The 19,059-nt window shown below is 43.3% G+C and overlaps 1 protein-coding gene across 3 annotated transcripts in view; it reads left to right on the forward strand.

Moving 5' to 3' along the window:
* Positions 1-19,059, forward strand: part of RALGPS1 (Ral GEF with PH domain and SH3 binding motif 1) — a 777,507-nt gene that overhangs the window by 614,795 nt on the left and 143,653 nt on the right. For all 3 annotated transcript variants that reach the window (XM_030207496.1, XM_030207498.1, XM_030207497.1), the window contains exon 12: positions 3,332-3,399. In XM_030207496.1, the coding sequence (XP_030063356.1) occupies positions 3,332-3,399 (68 nt within the window). The remainder of the gene's footprint in view (positions 1-3,331; positions 3,400-19,059) is intronic.

Here is a 19,059-nt window from a genome sequence, read left to right on the forward strand (position 1 = left end):
GGCTTATTTTCGAAAGAGATCGCCGGCGATCTTCCGACACAAATCGGGAGATGGCTGGCCATCTCCTAAAACCGGCCAAATCGATATAATCGAAAGCCGATTTTTGGACACACTCGCCGGCATTCCGTCGCGGAGGCGGCTAAACTTCAAGGGGGCGTGTCGGCAGGGTAGTGAAGGCGGGATGTGGGCGTGCTTACGAGATGGCCGGCTTCAGCTGATAATGGAAAAAAGAAAACCAGCAATGACGAGCATTTGGCCGGTTCTACTTGGTCTATTTATTTTCACGACCAAGTCTCAAAAAGATGCCCAAACTGACCAGATGACCACCGGAAGGAATCGGGGATGACCTCCCCATACTCCTCCAGTGGTCACCAACCCCCTCCCACCCAAAAAAAAACTTTAAAACATTTCCTTCCTAGGAGGGGAAGCCAGTCGGCCAGCTCTTTAAAAAAAAAAAAGGATCTTGCTGATCAGTTATGTTATGACTTACTTGTTCTGGAGTGCTGTATTTTGTGATACTGTGATACTGTTTTGAGAAATGTTCAAGAAAGACTTCATACAAATTAAAAAAGTCCCTACCGTTCATTTTCCCTTGATGGCCGTCCCTGACGTGCGCTTCCCTTAATATCCGTCTTTCTCTTGATGGCCGTCTTTCTCTGTCTGTGAGTGGCTGAGAGAGACCTGGAGGGGTATAATCAAAAGGGAGGGACACCCAAGTAAGTGGAGCTGTGGCCAAGTGGTTACATCATGGCTCTTGTAATGCAGAGGTGGCTGGTTCAAATCCCACTGTTACTACAAAAAATAAAAGCAGTGTGCAAAAACTTTTGATTTCCCTGTTCAGGGAGAAAGACGGCCATTAAGAGAAGTGCACGTCAGGGACGGCCATCAAGGGAAAATGCACGGCAGGGACTTTTTCATTTGTATTAAGTCTTTCTTGAACATTTCTCAAAACAGTATCACAAAATACAGCACTCCTGAACAAGTAAGTCATAACATAACTGATCAGCAAGATCTAAACATCCAGAAGTACCAGTGCACTTCAAATGCTGGCCCCTCCCACGGCCAAATGCCTTGGATTTGGCCGGGTTTGAGATGGCCGGTTCCAGTTTCCATTATCGGCCATCTCAAACCCGGCGATCTGTGGCATTTAGCCGGCCCCAACCGTATTATCGAAACAAAAGTTGGCCAGCCATCTTTTTCGATAATACGGTTCTAGCGAGCTGTTGCGGCGCCGCCAAAATAGATCGCCGGCGATCGATTTCGCTGGCGCCATTTGATTATGCCCCTCTAACTGTCCAGGCAAGTAAGAGCACAGAAATAGCTGGCCTAAATATGCTCAGTTAGTTGGTACTGGCTCTGACTATCATGAACCAGGTTAGCTGTTGCAGTCGGCCCTTTAAAAAAAAAACCCTAAGCATTGCAAGTTGAATATTGTTCCAGTTGCTTTATGCACAGAAAGAGCCTTTCATAAAATTGTCCACAATCTCCTGAATTCTGTATATGGTGCCCAAAATTGCATGCCCAAGTTGCATGCGCATTTTAATTGAGTAGCAATCCGACAACTAGCAATAATTGGGCATCGTCCCACATTAGCTGGCTATCATGGGAGTGGGTGGGATCTGGGTGTAACATGGACAGGAAGAGGTGTGGCCAGCTGTGACAGCTAATGTATAGGTCATTACTGCATGCTAGCTGTCCTGACTGCCGATAGCTCAGCTGAATATACTGTCAGCTCAAGAGGAGATGGTAAGTGCAGCTGTGCTACCAGCAGTCCAGTAGCCCCATTTGGAGTCTGGCACCAACCCAGGAGGCAGCGGAGTAAGAATGCCGCCACCTAGGACCACTGGCCACCAGTGGTGACCTCCTGGGTGAGTTCTGGGGGGAGAGGATTGTTAGAATGAAGATGTTGTGGTTTTGCTGGAAGGGGGTATGGTTTTGCAGATGGGGCGGGTTTAGTGTGTTTTGGGTACTGGGTTGTTGGGGGGGGGGGTCTGTCTTTTGTGAGCATAGGTGCAGGAGAGTCTACCTTTTATAATCAGTATGTGGGGTAGGGGTTGGGAGTGTGACTGAGGGATCAGGGGAAGTGATGTGGAAAGGGGGGAGAGCACTGCCTCACCAGATCTTTTTAATTATTTGTTAATGGTTGGCCCTGCACTCTACTACATGCAATGGCACATTGCACAGGTAGTCATGCGCTCTCTGCAACTGCATTTAGCTTAATATTGTGTACTGTGGTAAGTGTCTGCTGTGCAGTAAATATAGGGCGGATGCTGGACACATCCCCTGCATTTACCACAAAGACATTACATATATTGTTTGTTTATCGTAATGTTTATGATTTTTGTTCCCTACCATGGATGATGGTGATTGGTTGGGCCAGAAATGTATAAATAAATAAGAAAAGATAGGCCCAGCCCCAGTTTTACTGTATTATATGCATGGACATATTAAACTGTCCTGAAAAACATGGAGTGAGTGAGCTACCATAGTTGAGTTGCCTAACTGTGTGACAGAAAACACTGCATAGCTCCCTTCATGCTTCAGGAGTCACATGTTTGGTATCTGGATCTTATGACCTTGATCCACTGAGACAGGGTGAACTTAAAGATATATATAGAAATATTCTGGTTGATATTCAGCTGGCGGTGGTCTGCTTTTTTATGTCCGCCACTAGCTGTATTCCCAGATTTTCAATGCCAGGCTATGTCTGGACACCGGCATTGAAAATCTGGTTCTAGGTTGGCTGCTAAAGCTTATGTGGTTAAGTGCAATATTCAACCCTTGACTGCATAAGCTGAACTGCTAAAAAAATAGGACTGCTATTTATGCAGCCCAATTTAAGCAGTTATCTTATGCGGTCAAGGGCTGAATATTGGCACTTAACCGCATAACTGCCAACTCCACTCCCGGAATGCCCACAAGTTAGCTGGTATTAGCCCAAGTGCGAAATGGTTAAATGCTGCTGAATTTCAGCGGTTAGGCAGCCCTAGGCGATTTAAAGTGCAGGATCATCTCCTGCCCGCTTAAATTGCTTTGAATATCAACCGGATTGTGTAAGAATTCTTGAGAGTCTAGAGGCCAGTGTGGGGGAGGAGAGGAGAGGGTTCTAGTTGCAGAATAATTTTGGGTTAGGGGTGGATTTTAGAGTGCAGTGTTTGATTTCATTATACTTCTTAACAAACACTGACTTTTAGCCTTGGATTTTAATGAATAACGTTCCATGCCAGACTTCCTGTCCTTCCACTGATAGCGCTAAAGGTCTGTTTTTCTTTCCATCAGTCAATAAAGCCTTCCAGTTTCTAACCAATCCCACAAACCTCTTGTTTTTCAGGTTATCCTTAAGGATAGAGCCAGGCAACAGTTCACCTCGGTTGGTATCTTCAAAGGAGGATCTAGCAGGTACTGCTCCTGGATGTACTAATAAAATTGGAAATTTTCTGCATTCAGGATTTACAGTTCCTTTCTTAAAATTACATTTATTGCTGCGGTATAAAGCAACCTGGTATTTCTAAAAGTGACTTATACCATAAGGTAAAGGAAGCAATACGATTTAAATGGTATTTCCTGTGAATTTTAAGGAAAAGTTATAATTTTGCACTTGTGTTGGGCTCCTTATATTTGGAAACAGGACCACAAGTCATTTCACATAGTAGACACCTGTAAAATATTTCTAGTGGCCCAGCATTCGCTCCCAACCCCTCTCAGTGCAGGGCCCAGGCATTCTTTCTTTTTGTCCCCACCCTCTGAGTTCACTTTGCTTTCCCTATTCTCCCCTCCCATATACTTTCCCCCCCTCTCTCTCTCAATTTCCTCAGCTCTCAAAGCTCTTCCTCTTTCTATGTTCCATTATTCCTCTGTGCTCTCTCTCTTTCCTTCCTCCATTTAGAAACATTCTCTCCCTTTCCTTTCTTTTTCAAGGCACGCTTTGTCTTTCTCTCTCCTTTGCCTCCGGGTATGCTCTCTCTCTCTCTCTCTCCCTCTTTTTTCACTTCCCCCGGCTCTTTCTCTCCCCTCCTATCTTCTGCTTCCATGACACCACAGCTGTTTCCTTCCTGTAATACACCTGCTTCCACAGTGCCATGGCTCTTCAGTTTCTGTGGTACACCTACTCCTGTAGTTCTGTGCCTCTTTGGTTCCTGTGGTATGCCTACTCCCACAGTGCCATGGCTCTTCGAGTCCTCTAATACATCTGTTCCCACAGTGCTATGGCTCATCGGTTCCTCTAGTACACCTACTTCTAAAGTGCCATGGCTCTTTGGTTCCTGTGGTACGCCTGCTCCCACAGTGCCATGACTTTTCAGCTCCAGTGACCCTCTGTGAGTTTTTCACAGATGCAGGGTCACCCTTTGGTTCTATCTTGTACAGCCACTTGCTGATGGGGTGCCCATGCACACACCGTGTGCCTCTCACTTTAGCAACAGACAAGTGGCAGATCCTGACTGACTAGGTTTATGTAGCTTCCTGAATCCTATTTTGCACAGCATTTTATATATTTTAATTTTCTATCATAAGGGGCCCTGTCTTCTTTGAGATGGTTTATTACACTCTACGAGCACAACATTTGCAGAATTACTGTAAGAATTGTTACTTGATGGGGTCTAGCAAGTAATGCTGGACTCTCATGAGACAGTTCAGACCTCAAGGTTTAGCTGTAGGGAGGAGTGTTTGATGAGAGCAGGAAAGGAAAGTCTCATTATTTGATTTATGACCACTTTCCATTGAGCTGCCGAAGGCAAAGTAAAATAATATATCAGCATTAGAAATAAGCAACGTATATAACATCCAGTTTATATGCACTTTCTGAAACCCACAAAGCTTTGGTGAATATATGAGTATCCTCTTCTATTAACCTGACGCCTCATTCATTCTACATATTCCCTTTACCTCTTTTACCTCCTCCTCCCAGATAAGTGGTTTGGTTTCTTTCCTCTTTCCTTCTGTCACTCCCTCACTCACATCATCCCTTACCTCTCTTCCCTTTCAGGGGCTGGTGCAAGCATATTATGCCCTGTAGCTGAACCTTCAACTTTGTATTCCCTCAATAAAAATTTTAGGCCTATACGCTTCTCGTCCCTAAGATTTGATAATTAAATCGACAACAATGACCACCCGTCACTACCATCACTCCTGAAACAATCCTTTAACAATGCATAAAGTCCAAAAGTATGCACTGATGGTTATTTTATGTAGCTATCAGGACCTAGTGTTGTGCTTTCACTGCAGTGCTCCCATAAGTCTTATCCTTGGGTGACCACTTAGCTTGACTGCTGGCTAAGCCAGGCCTGCTCACTGTATCTTTCATCCCTCTTCCCTTTCAACTCATTTGCCCCTCTTCTGTCTCAACAAAAAGGCTGTCCTAAGTAACCAACAGTTATCCAGGTATGGCACTGAAAATTGCTGATACTCAGAGGGACACAATCTTCCACAGCAGTGGGAGGGTGATGTTCCAAGGATGTCAGTCCAAAAGGTGCAAGGCTCTTAAAATACTTTATTCTTGAACTAATAACCAAAAACATGTACAGTTTTGACCTCGCCAAATGAGTAAAGGTTCTGACCCTACATGAGCCTGTGTTTCAGTACAAAGCCTTCCTCAGGGACAAAAGGTATGGCAAGCCGCCAGGAAATGGAAATGTCAAAAAAGGTACCAAAGCACACTCCAATATCTCTAGTAATAACATTGGCATTAATTGGTCTTAATTGGGATTTACATGTAGATCATATTTTGTATAGCTGTGCACACAGATCCTTTTAGAAGAGTGCTCAGTGCTTAACTTTTTCAGTGCTATTTATAGAACCTAGTCTTCAGCTTATTATATGACAGACATGCATAGGCGGTCGGTGGCCCAACTGTTTGGGGAGGCTAAAGGGGGTGGGGCCAGGGGCGGGGTTTACATCCATAATTGTCTGACAACACAGAAAAAAATAAGTACAAATAAAATAATCACAATTAATACCTTTTATTAAATTTAGATATAAGCTATGTATCATATGTCAAAGAATAAAGTGGTTGCTCAAAGCATATACTAACCACAATCGCTCAACTGCAAAACACTATGCACAACTTTGTGCAAAAACACACTCAGAACCTTACTGTACCATGACGGTACTGAAAAGAGACAAGCTTTCTATTTTCTCCATAATTTATGTACCAATTCTATTAATTCCTGAGTTTAGCAGCTAAAAAGGTGGTAATTTAATTGCTCAGAAATCTTGCTGGAAGCAGTACAGAATGTAAGAATCTGTGGCAGTGGAAAAATAAGACAAGTTTGGTGTATGTATGGGGGCAACAGAGACAAATATAGTGGTGTGTTTGGAGTGGGGGGATCAGCAGAGAGATACTGGTATACTGAGTGTTTTGTGAGGGGTGCATGCTGGCTGTGTGCTGAAAAAATCTGAACATGGTGCCTCTGGTGTATGTGGGAGGGGAGGGGTACTGCAAAGAGGAACATGCTGCCTGTGTGGCTTTATACATGGGTCACGTATAAGGCATCTCTACTTAAACGCTCTAGCTGCAGAAGCTGCTCAAAATCGTAGTTCCTCGGTATTCCAGGCTACGAGTCTCATTTTCGAACATATCCCAACATAACTGGATTTTAAAAAGTAAAGTGCATTGACTTCCCACTGGTTCATCCGCTTGAAATCCAGAGATCGAAGTGAAAGTGTGTGTGTGTGTATTCTTAGATTTATTATCAAGATAACAGAATAGGTAAAAGAAACAAAAACACCTTATATCTGCAAAAGAACTAACTGTTGCTGGTCGTCGTCGGAAGAGCAGATTATTAACAAAAAAAAAGTCAAATTTCAGTTCCTACTCACGCCAGCATCGTATTACAGCTTGCTTCGGGCTTCGGCCCTGACTGCATGCATGACAGTGCCCCGCCTCCTCTGAACAAACTGCTTCCGCGAGGGCTGGACGAATCAGAAGGAAGGCTGGTCAAAGGAGGTGGGGCACATCATGCAGTCAGGCCGAAGCCCCGAAGCAAGTTGTAATACGATGCTGGCGTGCCGCTACCGGCGGCAGCCGGATGGGCGATCATCTGAATCACTTTGGAGGGAGTGAGAGGGATAGAGACGCTGCATCGGGGGGGGGGGGGTGAGAGAGTACTGTAGCGCCGGCGATCTAATCAATTATAGGGACTGCAGGGAGGGAGTGCGAGAGATAAAACAGTGCATCGGGGGGGGTGGGGGGGGTTATGAGAGAGAGAGACGCTTGGGCTTGCGGCTGGGGAGGCTTAGCCTCCCCAAGCTCTTATACCGGGGCGCCTATGCAGACATGTAACACACTTAGGGCTAGATTCCGTAAATGGCGCTGAAAAATCAGCAGTACACAAGTGGAAGAAGCCAGTCACAAGCTCCAAGTTGATCAATAAAAGATGTTTATTCTCCAAACTCAACATATGCTGACAAATCAAAACCTATCACGGGCTGTGTTTCGGCACCAAGCCTTCATCAGGGGTTCTTATATTAAAAACAATGAAATAACAAAATATATGAAAACTTTTTTGTATATAATTCAATATGGAGTGGAGGAGTGGCCTAGTGGTTAGAGCACCGGTCTTGCAATCCAGACGTGGCTGGTTCAAATCCCACTGCTGCTCCTTGTGATCTTGAGCAAGTCACTTACCTCCCATTGCTTCAGGTGCAAACTTAGATTGAGAGCAAGTGCAAAGTGATGCATGTGGGAAAGAGGAACCCGAATTATAGCTACATTATGCAAGGTTCCACGTTAGGAGTCACGACCAAGAAAGGGATCTAGGTGTCGTCTTTGATGATCCGTTGAAACCTTCTGCTTAGTGTGCTGCTGCGGCTAAGAAAGCAAATAGAATGTTAGGTATTATTAGGAAAAGGAATTGGAAAACAACAATGAGGATGTTATAATGCCTTGTTTCGCTCCATGGTTGTGACCGCACCTCAAATATTGTGTCAATTCTGGTCACCGCATCTAAAAAAAGAAATAGTGGAATTAGAAAAGGTGCAGAGAAGGGCCAACGAAAATGATAAAGAGGATGGGACGACTTCCTATGAGGAAAGGCTAAAGCGGCTAGGGCTCTTCAGCTTGGAGAAAAAGGCGGCTGAGGGGAGATATGATAGAGGTCTATAAAATAATCAGTGGAGTGGATCAGGTATATGTGAAGCGTCTGTTTACGCTTTCCAAAATGCTAGGACTAGGGGCCATGCGATGAAGTTACAATGTAGTAAATTTAAACAAATCGGAGAAATTTTTCTTCACTCAACGTGTAATTATACTCTGGAATTCATTGCCAGAGAATGTGGTAAAGGCAGTTAGCTTAGCAGAGTTTTAAAACGGTTTGGACGGCTTCCTAAAGGAAAAGTCCATAGACCATTATTAAATGGACTTGGGAAAAATCCACTATTTCTGGGGTAAGCAGTATAAAATGTTTTGTACTTTTTTGGGATCTTGCCAGGTATTTGTGACCTGAATTGGCCACTGTTGGAAACAGGATGCTGGGCTTGATGAACCTTTGGTCTTTCCCAGTATGGCAGTACTTATGTACCTATGTAGCCTTCCTGGGACAGAGAAATATCCAGAGTACCTGAATGTAACTCACATTGAGTTACTACTGAAAAAGGTGTGAGCAAAATCTAAATAAATAAATAAATAATGTAAAGAACCCTGATGAAGGGCTTCCCATGTTGGGTTTGACTGTCCATCATATGTTGAGTTTGAAGAATAAATGTCTATTATTTAACAACTTGGAGCTTGTAATTAGCTTCTTCCACTCTTGTGTAAAGCTCAAAAATCAGCACATAGAGATGAGCACCCATTATAGAACAGCACTGAGTGCTGATTTTGGCACCCGAAATTGAGCGCCAGGACTTATGCCTGCTGAAGCCAGGTGTAATTCCCAGTGCCAATTTGGGCACACATCCCCAGTATTCTATAAAACTGCACACAAATTTTAGGAATGCCCCAACCACCCATTCACATCCCATGGCCATGCCCCCCCCCTTTTGGGCCGCACGCTATGAAATATGAGTTGCTGAAATAGCGCTAGATGTGCATACAAATTCAAATTGGTTTTAGTTGGGCACACATCTTAGATCGGCTCCCAATTTTGGACATCATATGTAGAATCCAGGGATAAGTGCATAAATGCAGTGGGGTATACAGATGGGCAGAGCTTGGGCAGGGTATTAGCAAGTCCCACATTTATGTTTATGCCTTACAGAATACTTAGTTATGCGCTAAACTGCAGCATTTAGGTGTATGCGTTTACGCCTGTTATTGGCTTGGAGTAAGTAGGCTTGGCCGGTGCAACTCAGTAAGTGCGGTAAGCATGGACAGGAGGGCACCAACCTCTGGAAGACACCACGAGCCATGCTTATTGCTGCTGCCGGCTCACTGATCCAATCCCCAGCACAGTCCTCCGGTCCCCACCTGCCCGCCCTCAGTTCCCATGACAGCCCTCTTTTTGTTTCTGCCGCCCTGCATTTAAATCTTTTACCTCAAAGTCAAAGCGGCAGCAGACAGTGAAAGAAGCAGGTTTGCCTCAAGCCTTACCTTCCCTCTCAGTGTCCCGCCTTCCTCTGATGTAATTTCCTGTTTCTGCAAGGGCGGAACACTGTGAGGGAAGGGAAAGCTCGAGGCGAGCCTGCTTCTTTCAGTGCTGCCGCTGCCGCTTTAACTTCATGGTAAAAGATTTAAATGCAGGACGTCATGAACAAAAAGGGGCTGACATGGGAGAAGAAGTCGGGCAGGTGAGGAACTGGGTTGGAACTGAAACTAGCAGTAGCTGAGAACTCAGGGGCTGGGATGAATCGCTGGACATGGATAGGAGGGGAGGGGACAAAGGAGAATCACTGGACATGGATGGGAGGAGAGGACAGAGAGAATCACTGGACATTGATGTGAAGGGAAGGCAGGGGAGAGGAGAATTGCTGGACATGGATGGATGGAGGGAGGGGATGGCAGGGAAAAGAGGAGAATCATTGGATATGGATGGAGGGGAGAGAGAGGAGAATCGCTAGACATGGAGGGCAGGGAAGAGAGAAGAATCGCACTAGACATGGATGGAAGGGAGAGAGGAGAATTCTGGAAATGGATGGAGGGGAGAGCGGAGAATTGCTGGACATGGATGGAGGGGAGGGCAAGAGAGAGAGGAGAATTGCTGGACATGGATGAATGAAGGAGAGGGCAAGGGAGAGAGAAGAATTGCTAGACATGGATGGAGGGGAGAGAGGAAAATTGCTGGACATGGATGGAGAGTAGAGAGGAGAATTACTGGGCATGGATGGAGGGGATGGCAGGGGTGAGAGGAGAATCACTGGACATGAGGGGAGAAAGGAGAATTGTTGGACATGAATGGAGGAGAGGAAAGACAGAGGAAGGAGATGCACATAGATGGAGGGGAGGGGAGAGAAGAGAGGAGAAATGCTGGACATGGATGGAGGGGAGAGAAGACAGAGGAAGGAGATGCACATGGATGGAAGGGAAGGGAGAGAGGAGCAATGCTGGACATGGAGGAGAGGAAAGACAGAGGAAGGAGATGCACATGGATGGAGGGGAAGCGAGAGAGGAGAAATGCTGGACATGAATGGAGGGGAGGGAAGACAGAGGAAGGAGATGTACATGGTTAGAGATGAGGGAAAGGGAAGAGAGGAGAAAAACTGCTGCACCTGGCTGGAGAAAATAAGCAAAAGCTGAATCCACTCTATACCTCCTCCAGTCAAGTCTGTGGAGGATCCAGATTTTACTTATAGATGTAGGGCAAGAAATGAAGAAGAAAGGAGGAAAGTAAAGAAATAAATGGAAAGGAAGCCCTGGAAGCAGAGTTAAGAGAACAGATAGAGAGCAGCAGAATCAGAGACTGGGAACAACATGATCAGAAAAACAAAGTCATGAGACAACAAGGTAGAAAAAGTCATTTTATTTTCATTTTAGTGTTTGGAATATGTCCAATTTGAGAAATTACATCTGTTGTCTTACTTTGCACTGGTATAGGAGGAAACATGTTTCTTTCTTTTTTTCTGGTGTTATGTAGCATGTAGGGTCTAGCTTCTTAGGATTTCAGGTTAATTTTGAAGAAGTTGAAGAGGGGCTATCTCTGTTCTGCATATGTGACCGCAAGGCCAAGTGTCCTGAATAGGGATCTGTTGGTTAGGTTCTGAGATTTTGATAACATATTGTGTTTCAGATTTGGCAAGACTGTTCTTCTAATTCCTGGTCTGTGTGCTAATTGGTTTGTATCATTTTGGGTATACTGGAGCTGTAACAGCTTACAGAAATTATAATGAAAAACAATCACGTTACTTTTCTTCTCCTATACTGGTGTAATATTTCAGTGATGCTTGTTTATATGTGCCATGGCTATTGTGGGTGTGATTACTGTAGGGACAGAGCCATAATGATCTCGCCCGTAAGGTTACTCATAATGAGTACCAGTACCTATTTTCCTTCAAAAAAAAGCACTTGGGGGCAGATATATGGTAGTGGAGGGGTTTGTGTTGCTCTCACTGAAGGGAGGAGGGAGAGAAGGTGCTAGATGAAGGGAGGGGGGAGGAAAAAGGAGAGAGAGGAGATGCTGGATGGGTAGGGGGCACTGACTAATAGGCTGCAGGGGTGCTCCAGAATCCCTAGCACCGGCCCTGTAAGTAGGTGCACCTAAATGTTGGTGCATAAATGCTAACTTGTTATACTTTTTCATACTGGAATCTAAGCATCAGGATGCCATTATTGAATTATTTTACTTATTTTTTTGTTTATTATGCTTTCTATACTGCTTTAACTGGCAAGCAGAGCAAATCAGTTTACATTTCTAAAAAACAAAAACCATACACAATAAAATAAGAAGAAATGAAAAAGAGCTATAATGTGAGATAGCACGCTGCATCCTGGCTCCTAAATTTTGGTGCCCTTTATAGAATATGTCCACTGAGTGCATTGTACAACATGAGTCAAAAACTTAGAAAGTCAATTTTAATTTGTTATTTTTTTCTAGAAATTTAGTCATTTTTTTGTTTAGAGGCTTCACAATAATTTATTTTTTGGCGTTTATAAAAAAAATGTGAATTTTTTTCAGTGCAGGAGCAAATGTCCCTAGTGCTGGCCTGATTCACTAGCTGCTAAACCATGTGTCTTTTTAAAATCAACTTGAACTAGCTGTCCAATTATCCTGTTGGTCATCAAATGGGAGCTGGAACTTGGATGAGATGGTCCTTGTGTTGGGAAGTGTTTCAAAATAGCTTAAACAATGGTCAGTGCAGGTATCCTCTTGATGATCAAGGCAGCATCAGAGGTGCCTGAAGACTAATTTCACTAGCCCTCTGGTTAGAAAAAACTTTAGTGTTTGGCTTTGTAACATCATCAACTCATTTGAGTATGGAAATAAGTGAAAGGTGCGTTCTGGAGATATACTAGAATTTCAGGGGATTTCTGTGTTGGAAGAAGTCCTGTGCCGTTCTACAGTGATGATAAAAAGGAGCTGTGTTCTGTGAGGACCTGTCAGAAGCCAAGCATTAATGTGTAAAATTTAGAGCTACAGTGGATGTTTTGAAGTTTTAGGGGAAGTAGTCATTGATTCCATTCACTAGTCTGCCTTTCATTGCACAGGTTAACCCATAAATGCATTAGGGCTCAATCACTCATCTGTTTCAATCTGAGTTTTCATCTTCCCCAGAGAGTCTTCTGTGTAGACAGTAAAACGCAATGAATAGCCATGGAAGGAAATGATATATTTACACTTGCCTTGTAGACTGAATTATATTTTCCTCCTTGGTCATCTACCAGGTGTGCTAAGAAAGAATGGCAATGTAAGATACTGCAGCGTTAACATTATGGATGGTGACTTGACTGGAATTCAGCAAATAAAATTCTAAATTTTAGTCATATTTTCAGTTGCATTACCTGTTTAGCAAAGGTGAATATACATGTCACCTGGAGGCATATTTTCAAAGCACTTAGCCTTCCAAAGTTCCATAGAAACCTATGGAACTTTGGAAGGCTGCTTTGAAAATATGCCTCCTGGATACATAGCAGGCCTAATTTTAAACATATAGTATTAGGTTCAATATATCACGCCTAAAAAATTGGTGCCGAAACGAAATATGCCTAGGCATACTTTACAGAATAAGTTTAAATTTCCACACAGCTTATAGAATACATGGAGCGCCCATCTGTACAATTAAATTTAGTCGCAGGCAGTTATACCAAGTAAAACTTGGTGTGAACGCCAACACCTAAATTGCGCACAAACCAGCTGTATTCTGTAACCACACGTATAGATTTTAGAAGTGCCCACAACCTGCCTATTCCATGCCCATGGTCATGTCCCCTTTTCAACTATGCAACTTAGAATTTATGTGCATCAATACACTTAGACAGTTCTGTGCATAAATTCTAATTAATGAAGTTAGCACCAGTAATTAAGTGGCATTTATCAACGCTGATTGGCTTGTTAACTAATTAAGTTGCGAGTGCAAATCCAGAATATGAGTGTCAGGAAGTATTTTTTCATGGAGAGAGTAGTGGATGCTTGGAATGCCCTCCCGCAGGAAGTGGTGGAAATGAAAACGGTAACAGAATTCAAACACACGTGGGATAAAGGAATCCTGTTCAGAAGGAATGGATCCTAAGGAGCTTAGCCGAGATTGGGTGGCAGAACCGGTGGTGGGAGGTGGGGATAGTGCTGGGCAGACTTATACGGTCTGTGCCAGAGCCGGTGGTGGGAGGCGGGGCTGGTGGTTGGGAGGCGGAGATAGTGCTGGGCAGACTTACACAGTCTGTGCCCTGAAAAGGACAGGTACAAATCAAGGTAAGGTATACACAAAAGTAGCACATATGAGTTTATCTTGTAGGGCAGACTGGATGGACCATGCAGGTCTTTTTCTGCCGACATTTACTATGTTACTGTGATTTGCACGCACAACTTAAGTCACGCTATATAGAATCTGGAGTATATTGCTAATAAACACATGTGCTGGTTTTGCCTTGGCCCTTTCCCAGTGCCAACCCCTTCTTTTATGGCTTATCCGTATACGTGCTGAAAATACCAGCATAAGAGAATTATGTATTTGTCACCTACAGGTAAACATATAACACGCTTTAAATATCAGGCTCAACATGACTTGCATGTGACCAGCACGCTGATTTTTAGCGACAGAAAGTAATTAGCAATCAAAATCAATGATTTTATGAGCGTGTGTTTGTCATGAAGGAATTCTTTGTAGCCCAGGTAGAATCCAGACAGTTTGCAGTGTGCTTTCTTTGTGGCATGAGATATGTTAAGCACAACTTTGACTCTTTAAGAAATACCAACTGGAAATTGCACATGCCGTGAAAATTGTTGAATGCCTCTAATAGCATACATAATAGATGGCTTTCTGCATGTATTTTCCTTATAGTTCACTCTCTCAAATGTCATAGTTGCTTGCATGAATAGGTTGATGAAAAGAAGTCACAATGTTAGATATTGGCAATTTGGTTACCTTCTGCAAAGTACTGCCCAATTTGTTCATTTCCTGGTCCACGTAAGAACATAAGAATAGCCATTCTGAGTCAGACTAATGGTCCTAGCCAAGTATCCTACTTCCAATAGTGGCCAATCCAGGTCACAAGTACTTGGCAGAAACCCAATTAGTAGCAACTTTCCATTCTACCAATCTCAGGGCAAGCAGTGGCTTCCCCCATGTCCATCTCAATAACAGACTATAGACTTTTCCTCCAGGAAGTTGGCCAAACCTTTTTTTAAAAACAGATAGTCTAACCACTGTTAACATATCCAACAACAGCGAGTTTCAGAGCTTAACTATTCTTTGAGTGAAAAAATATTTCCTCCGACTTGTTTTAAAATTATTTCCATGTAATTTCATTGAGTGTCCCCTGGTCTTTGTACTTTTTGAAAGAGTGAAAATCTGTTCATTTTTATCCATTCTACACCACTCAGGTATATGAAGGCCTCAATCATATCCCCCCTCAGCGTTCTCTTTTCAAAGCTGAAGAGCCCTAACCTCTTTAACCTTTCCTTATATAGGAGAAGAAATATGTAGGTTAATGCATACATGTATCTTCTTTAGTATTGCAATAAATTTTACGAAATGGAACACAAGGAATTTGTATGCAATCACAGCCAGATTCTAACCAGTCTAACCTAGTGGCATACTGTGATCCAGACCACAGTCAACAGAAGAGAGACCAAAGTTGTATACTGTGTTGCTTGGAGATGTTCACCTGAAGAAAAATGTTTCAAATTAATTTCCAGTAAAGCCCATTACAAATCTTGGTTCACAAGCAAGTGCTTGTTAGTTTGCAGTCATCAACAGTTAAAAGGAAAATCTTCCTAGCAAGATGCAGCCTCCATCACACCACTTCTATTTTATTGTGTTGGATTCCAGGCTGAAATTAGCATAGTGGCCTAATTTCATGTTATAATCTATTATTGAATAGAGGTATTTTATATGTTGTATAGGATTGGGCATATTCAGCTATGAGCTGAGATGTAGGAAGTATTAGAATTTCTTTACATTTACAAGGAGAATTTAGTACTGCAGGGACTCGGGAGTTTTAACCTAGAAGCTGGATTTAATTTTGTTTTTGCACTATAAACAAAGCAAATGTACTGGAAACGTGTTGTTCTTGCAGTAGAAGTCCTGCATGGTTCCTATGAAGAGTCTGAGGCGACTAAATTTGCAGCTGAAAACATTTAGCACTCGGGTGGCTCGTTTGTGGCGTCTGTGAAAGCAAGGAAAGCTAGACCATTTCAACCACATTTCAGGCAGTTCAGCAGCAAGTCCAACCACATGGTAAATCATGAGATGTCTGCAGAAATGCCCACGGAGCACTGGTTTGCCACTTACTGCCAATTGGTCTGGTTTTCAGTAGGTTCACAGAGCCTACGTATGAAATTTATTTGCATATATTTGATCTCTATCAAACCTGTTGATGGTTGGTAAGAGCCAGAGTTGTGGGCACTGGATTTGAGTATACAAACAAAAACAATGCTGTCAGCCATTTAAAAAGTGATTTGTCCAAAACATATGTGTGTTGGGCATGGTTGGGTGGCACTTTATCATGCATATTCAGAGCCTGAGATTCTGGTGCTGTAATTATTTCCTTATCCAAGAGGGTTTACCATTTAAGTCAAGGGTTCCCAAACTTTTTTGATTTGCGGCCCCCCCCCGGCCACATGGGTCTCCACAGCACCCCCCCTCGTCCACATGGGTCTCTGCACCCCCCCCCCCCCCCACATGGGTCTCCCTTTCCCTGCAGCCCCCTCCTTTCACACCAGCACACCTCTGCCTCCCTGCAGCCCCCTCCTCTCACACCAGCACACCTCTGCCTTCCTGCAGGTCAGGGATCGCTGCTGCTTCCTTCTTTACCCTCCACTGCCAGTTTGGCGTTTTCTCATCACCTTTGGATTACATCATATTCTTCAGAGTTGCACTTTTGCTGCCACTATGACCCTCAGTGGTATATCAGCATCGTTAGTCTTTCTAAAGACTTGATCCTATGTTATCCCCATTCTAGTATATTTTCATTGTTTTTCACCACTCACAGACTCCTGATGCAGAAACTTTGCTGAAACTCAGTGCCATGTTGAGTCTTATTTTAGTATTGATTACTTTATCATTACGCTTCCTGGGATTTTTGGAAGAGTCCTGTTGATTGCGCTACTCCCTTTTCTCAGCCTTACTGAAGGGACATCAAAACTTTAAGATTGTTTGTTATAAGATTTTGTGTGATCTGATATGTATTGAGATGGTTGTCAATATAGCAGAATTGAGTCTGATCATGTTTAAATTATGACACACTGCCTCTTGAGGGATTTTTAAATACAGTTGAATTGTTTCCTTAGATATGTGTGTGGTTTAGTGTTGGTTATTTGTTTGAAATAATTGAATTTAATATTTGTAACATTTCACCTATGACACAGAAATCCATTTTTAGATTCACATGATAGCATTACTTGTCCATAAAAGTAGCCAGCAGCCCTTCCCCAGGCCTCAGTCCCTTCAACACCGTGCCAGATTTATACCCCAAATGTACCATGAGAAAAACATGCTTACTGGCCTTCACTCTCACTCTTTGGGTTGTGCCACTATAGGCATCTCTTCCCTCTGGTCCAGCATCTTCCTTCCTTTCCTCCTCGTTCCTAACCCAGCGGCTTCCTTTCCCCCCCACACCCACTTTTCCAGCAAAAAAAAAAAAAGTGATATAAAGGTGTGGAGCTGCTGTTTAGGGCACACAGTTATGGCTCTCCTGTGTGGCCCCTATCTGACATGGACTTCCTCTTTCTGAGGGGCAGAACCACCCTCTGGATCAACTCCATCTGGTTTATATCCTTTTGAAAATGTGGTCTCCAAAATTGTATACAATGCTACAAATCAGGACTCACCAAAGACTTATACAGAGACATTAATATCACCTTCTTAATCCTTCTGGCCATGCCTCTCTGTATGCACCCAAGCATCCTTCTGACTTTTGCTTGCTGTCACTTTATCTACCTATTTGACAACTTTAAAATCATCAGATAGGATCTCTCCCAGATCCCACTGTTCTTTTGTGCTCAGAAAAACTTTATCCTGCAGCACCAAATGCATGAGCCTACATATTTTGGTATAAAATCTTAGCTATCAAACTCTGTACTATTCATCAGGCTTTGCTGAATCCCTCCTCATGCCATTCTATTGCAGATTTTGGTATCATCTACAAAGAGGTAAAACTTTCCTGACAGACCTTCCACAATATCACTTAATTTTTTTTTTTTTTTTAAAGAACCAGACCAAGGGCCAAACCCTGTGGAACACCACTGGTAACATGCCTATCCTCAGAGGTCTTTTCTTCCTTTGTTGTTAACATATTAGTACATAAGTTATGCCATACTGGGAAAAGACCAAGGGTCCATCGAGCCCAGCATCTTGTCCACGACAGCGGCCAATCCAGGCCAAGGGCACCTGGCAAGCTTCCCAAACGTACAAACATTCTATACATGTTATTCCTGGGATTTTGGATTTTTCCAAGTCCGTTTAGTAGCGGTTTATGGACTTGTCCTTTAGGAAACCGTCCAACCCCTTTTTAAACTCTGCTAAGCTAACTGCCTTCACCACATTTTCCGGCAATGAATTCCAGAGTTTAATTACACGTTGGGTGAAGAAATATTTTCTCCGATTTGTTTTAAATTTACTACACTGTAGTTTAATCGCATGCCCCCTAGTCCTAGTATTTTTGGAAAGCATGAACAGACGCTTCACATCCACCTGTTCAACTCCACTCATTATTTTATATACCACTATCATGTCTCCCCTCAGCCGTCTCTTCTCCAAGCTGAATAGCCCTAGCCTCCTTAGTCTTTCTTCATAGGGAAGTCGTCCCACATCCCCGCTATCATTTTAGTCGCCCTTCGCTGTACCTTTTCCAATTCTACTATATCTTTCTTGAGATGCGGCGACCAGAATTGAACACAATACTCAAGGTGCGGTCGCACCATGGAGCGATACAATGGCATTATAACATCCTCACACCTGTTTTCCATACCTTTCCTAATAATACCCAACATTCTATTCGCTTTCCTAGCCGCAGCAGCACACTGAGCAGAAGGTTTCAGTGTGTTATCAACGACGACACCCAGATCCCTTTCTTGGTCCGTAACTCCTAACGTAGCTATAATTCGGGCTCTTTTTCCCCACATGCATCACCTTGCACTTGCTCACATTAAACGTCATCTGCCATTTAGCCGCCCAGTCTCCCAGTCTCGTAAGGTCCTTTTGTAATTTTTCACAATCCTGTTGCGAGTTAACGACTTTGAATAACTTTGTGTCATCAGCAAATTTAATTACCTCGCTAGTTACTCTCATCTCTAAATCATTTATAAATATATTAAAAAGCAGCGGTCCTAGCACAGACCCCTGAGGAACCCCACTAACTACTCTTCTCCATTGTGAATACTGCCCATTTAACCCCACTCTCTGTTTCCTATCCTTCAACCAGTTTTTAATCCACAATAGGACATTTCCTCCTATCCCATGACCCTCCAATTTCCTCTGTAGCCTTTCATGAGGTACCTTGTCAAACGCCTTTTGAAAATCCAGATACACAATATCAAC

The sequence above is a fragment of the Microcaecilia unicolor genome, chromosome 6, assembly GCF_901765095.1.
Source record: "Microcaecilia unicolor chromosome 6, aMicUni1.1, whole genome shotgun sequence".
NCBI lineage: Eukaryota > Metazoa > Chordata > Amphibia > Gymnophiona > Siphonopidae > Microcaecilia > Microcaecilia unicolor.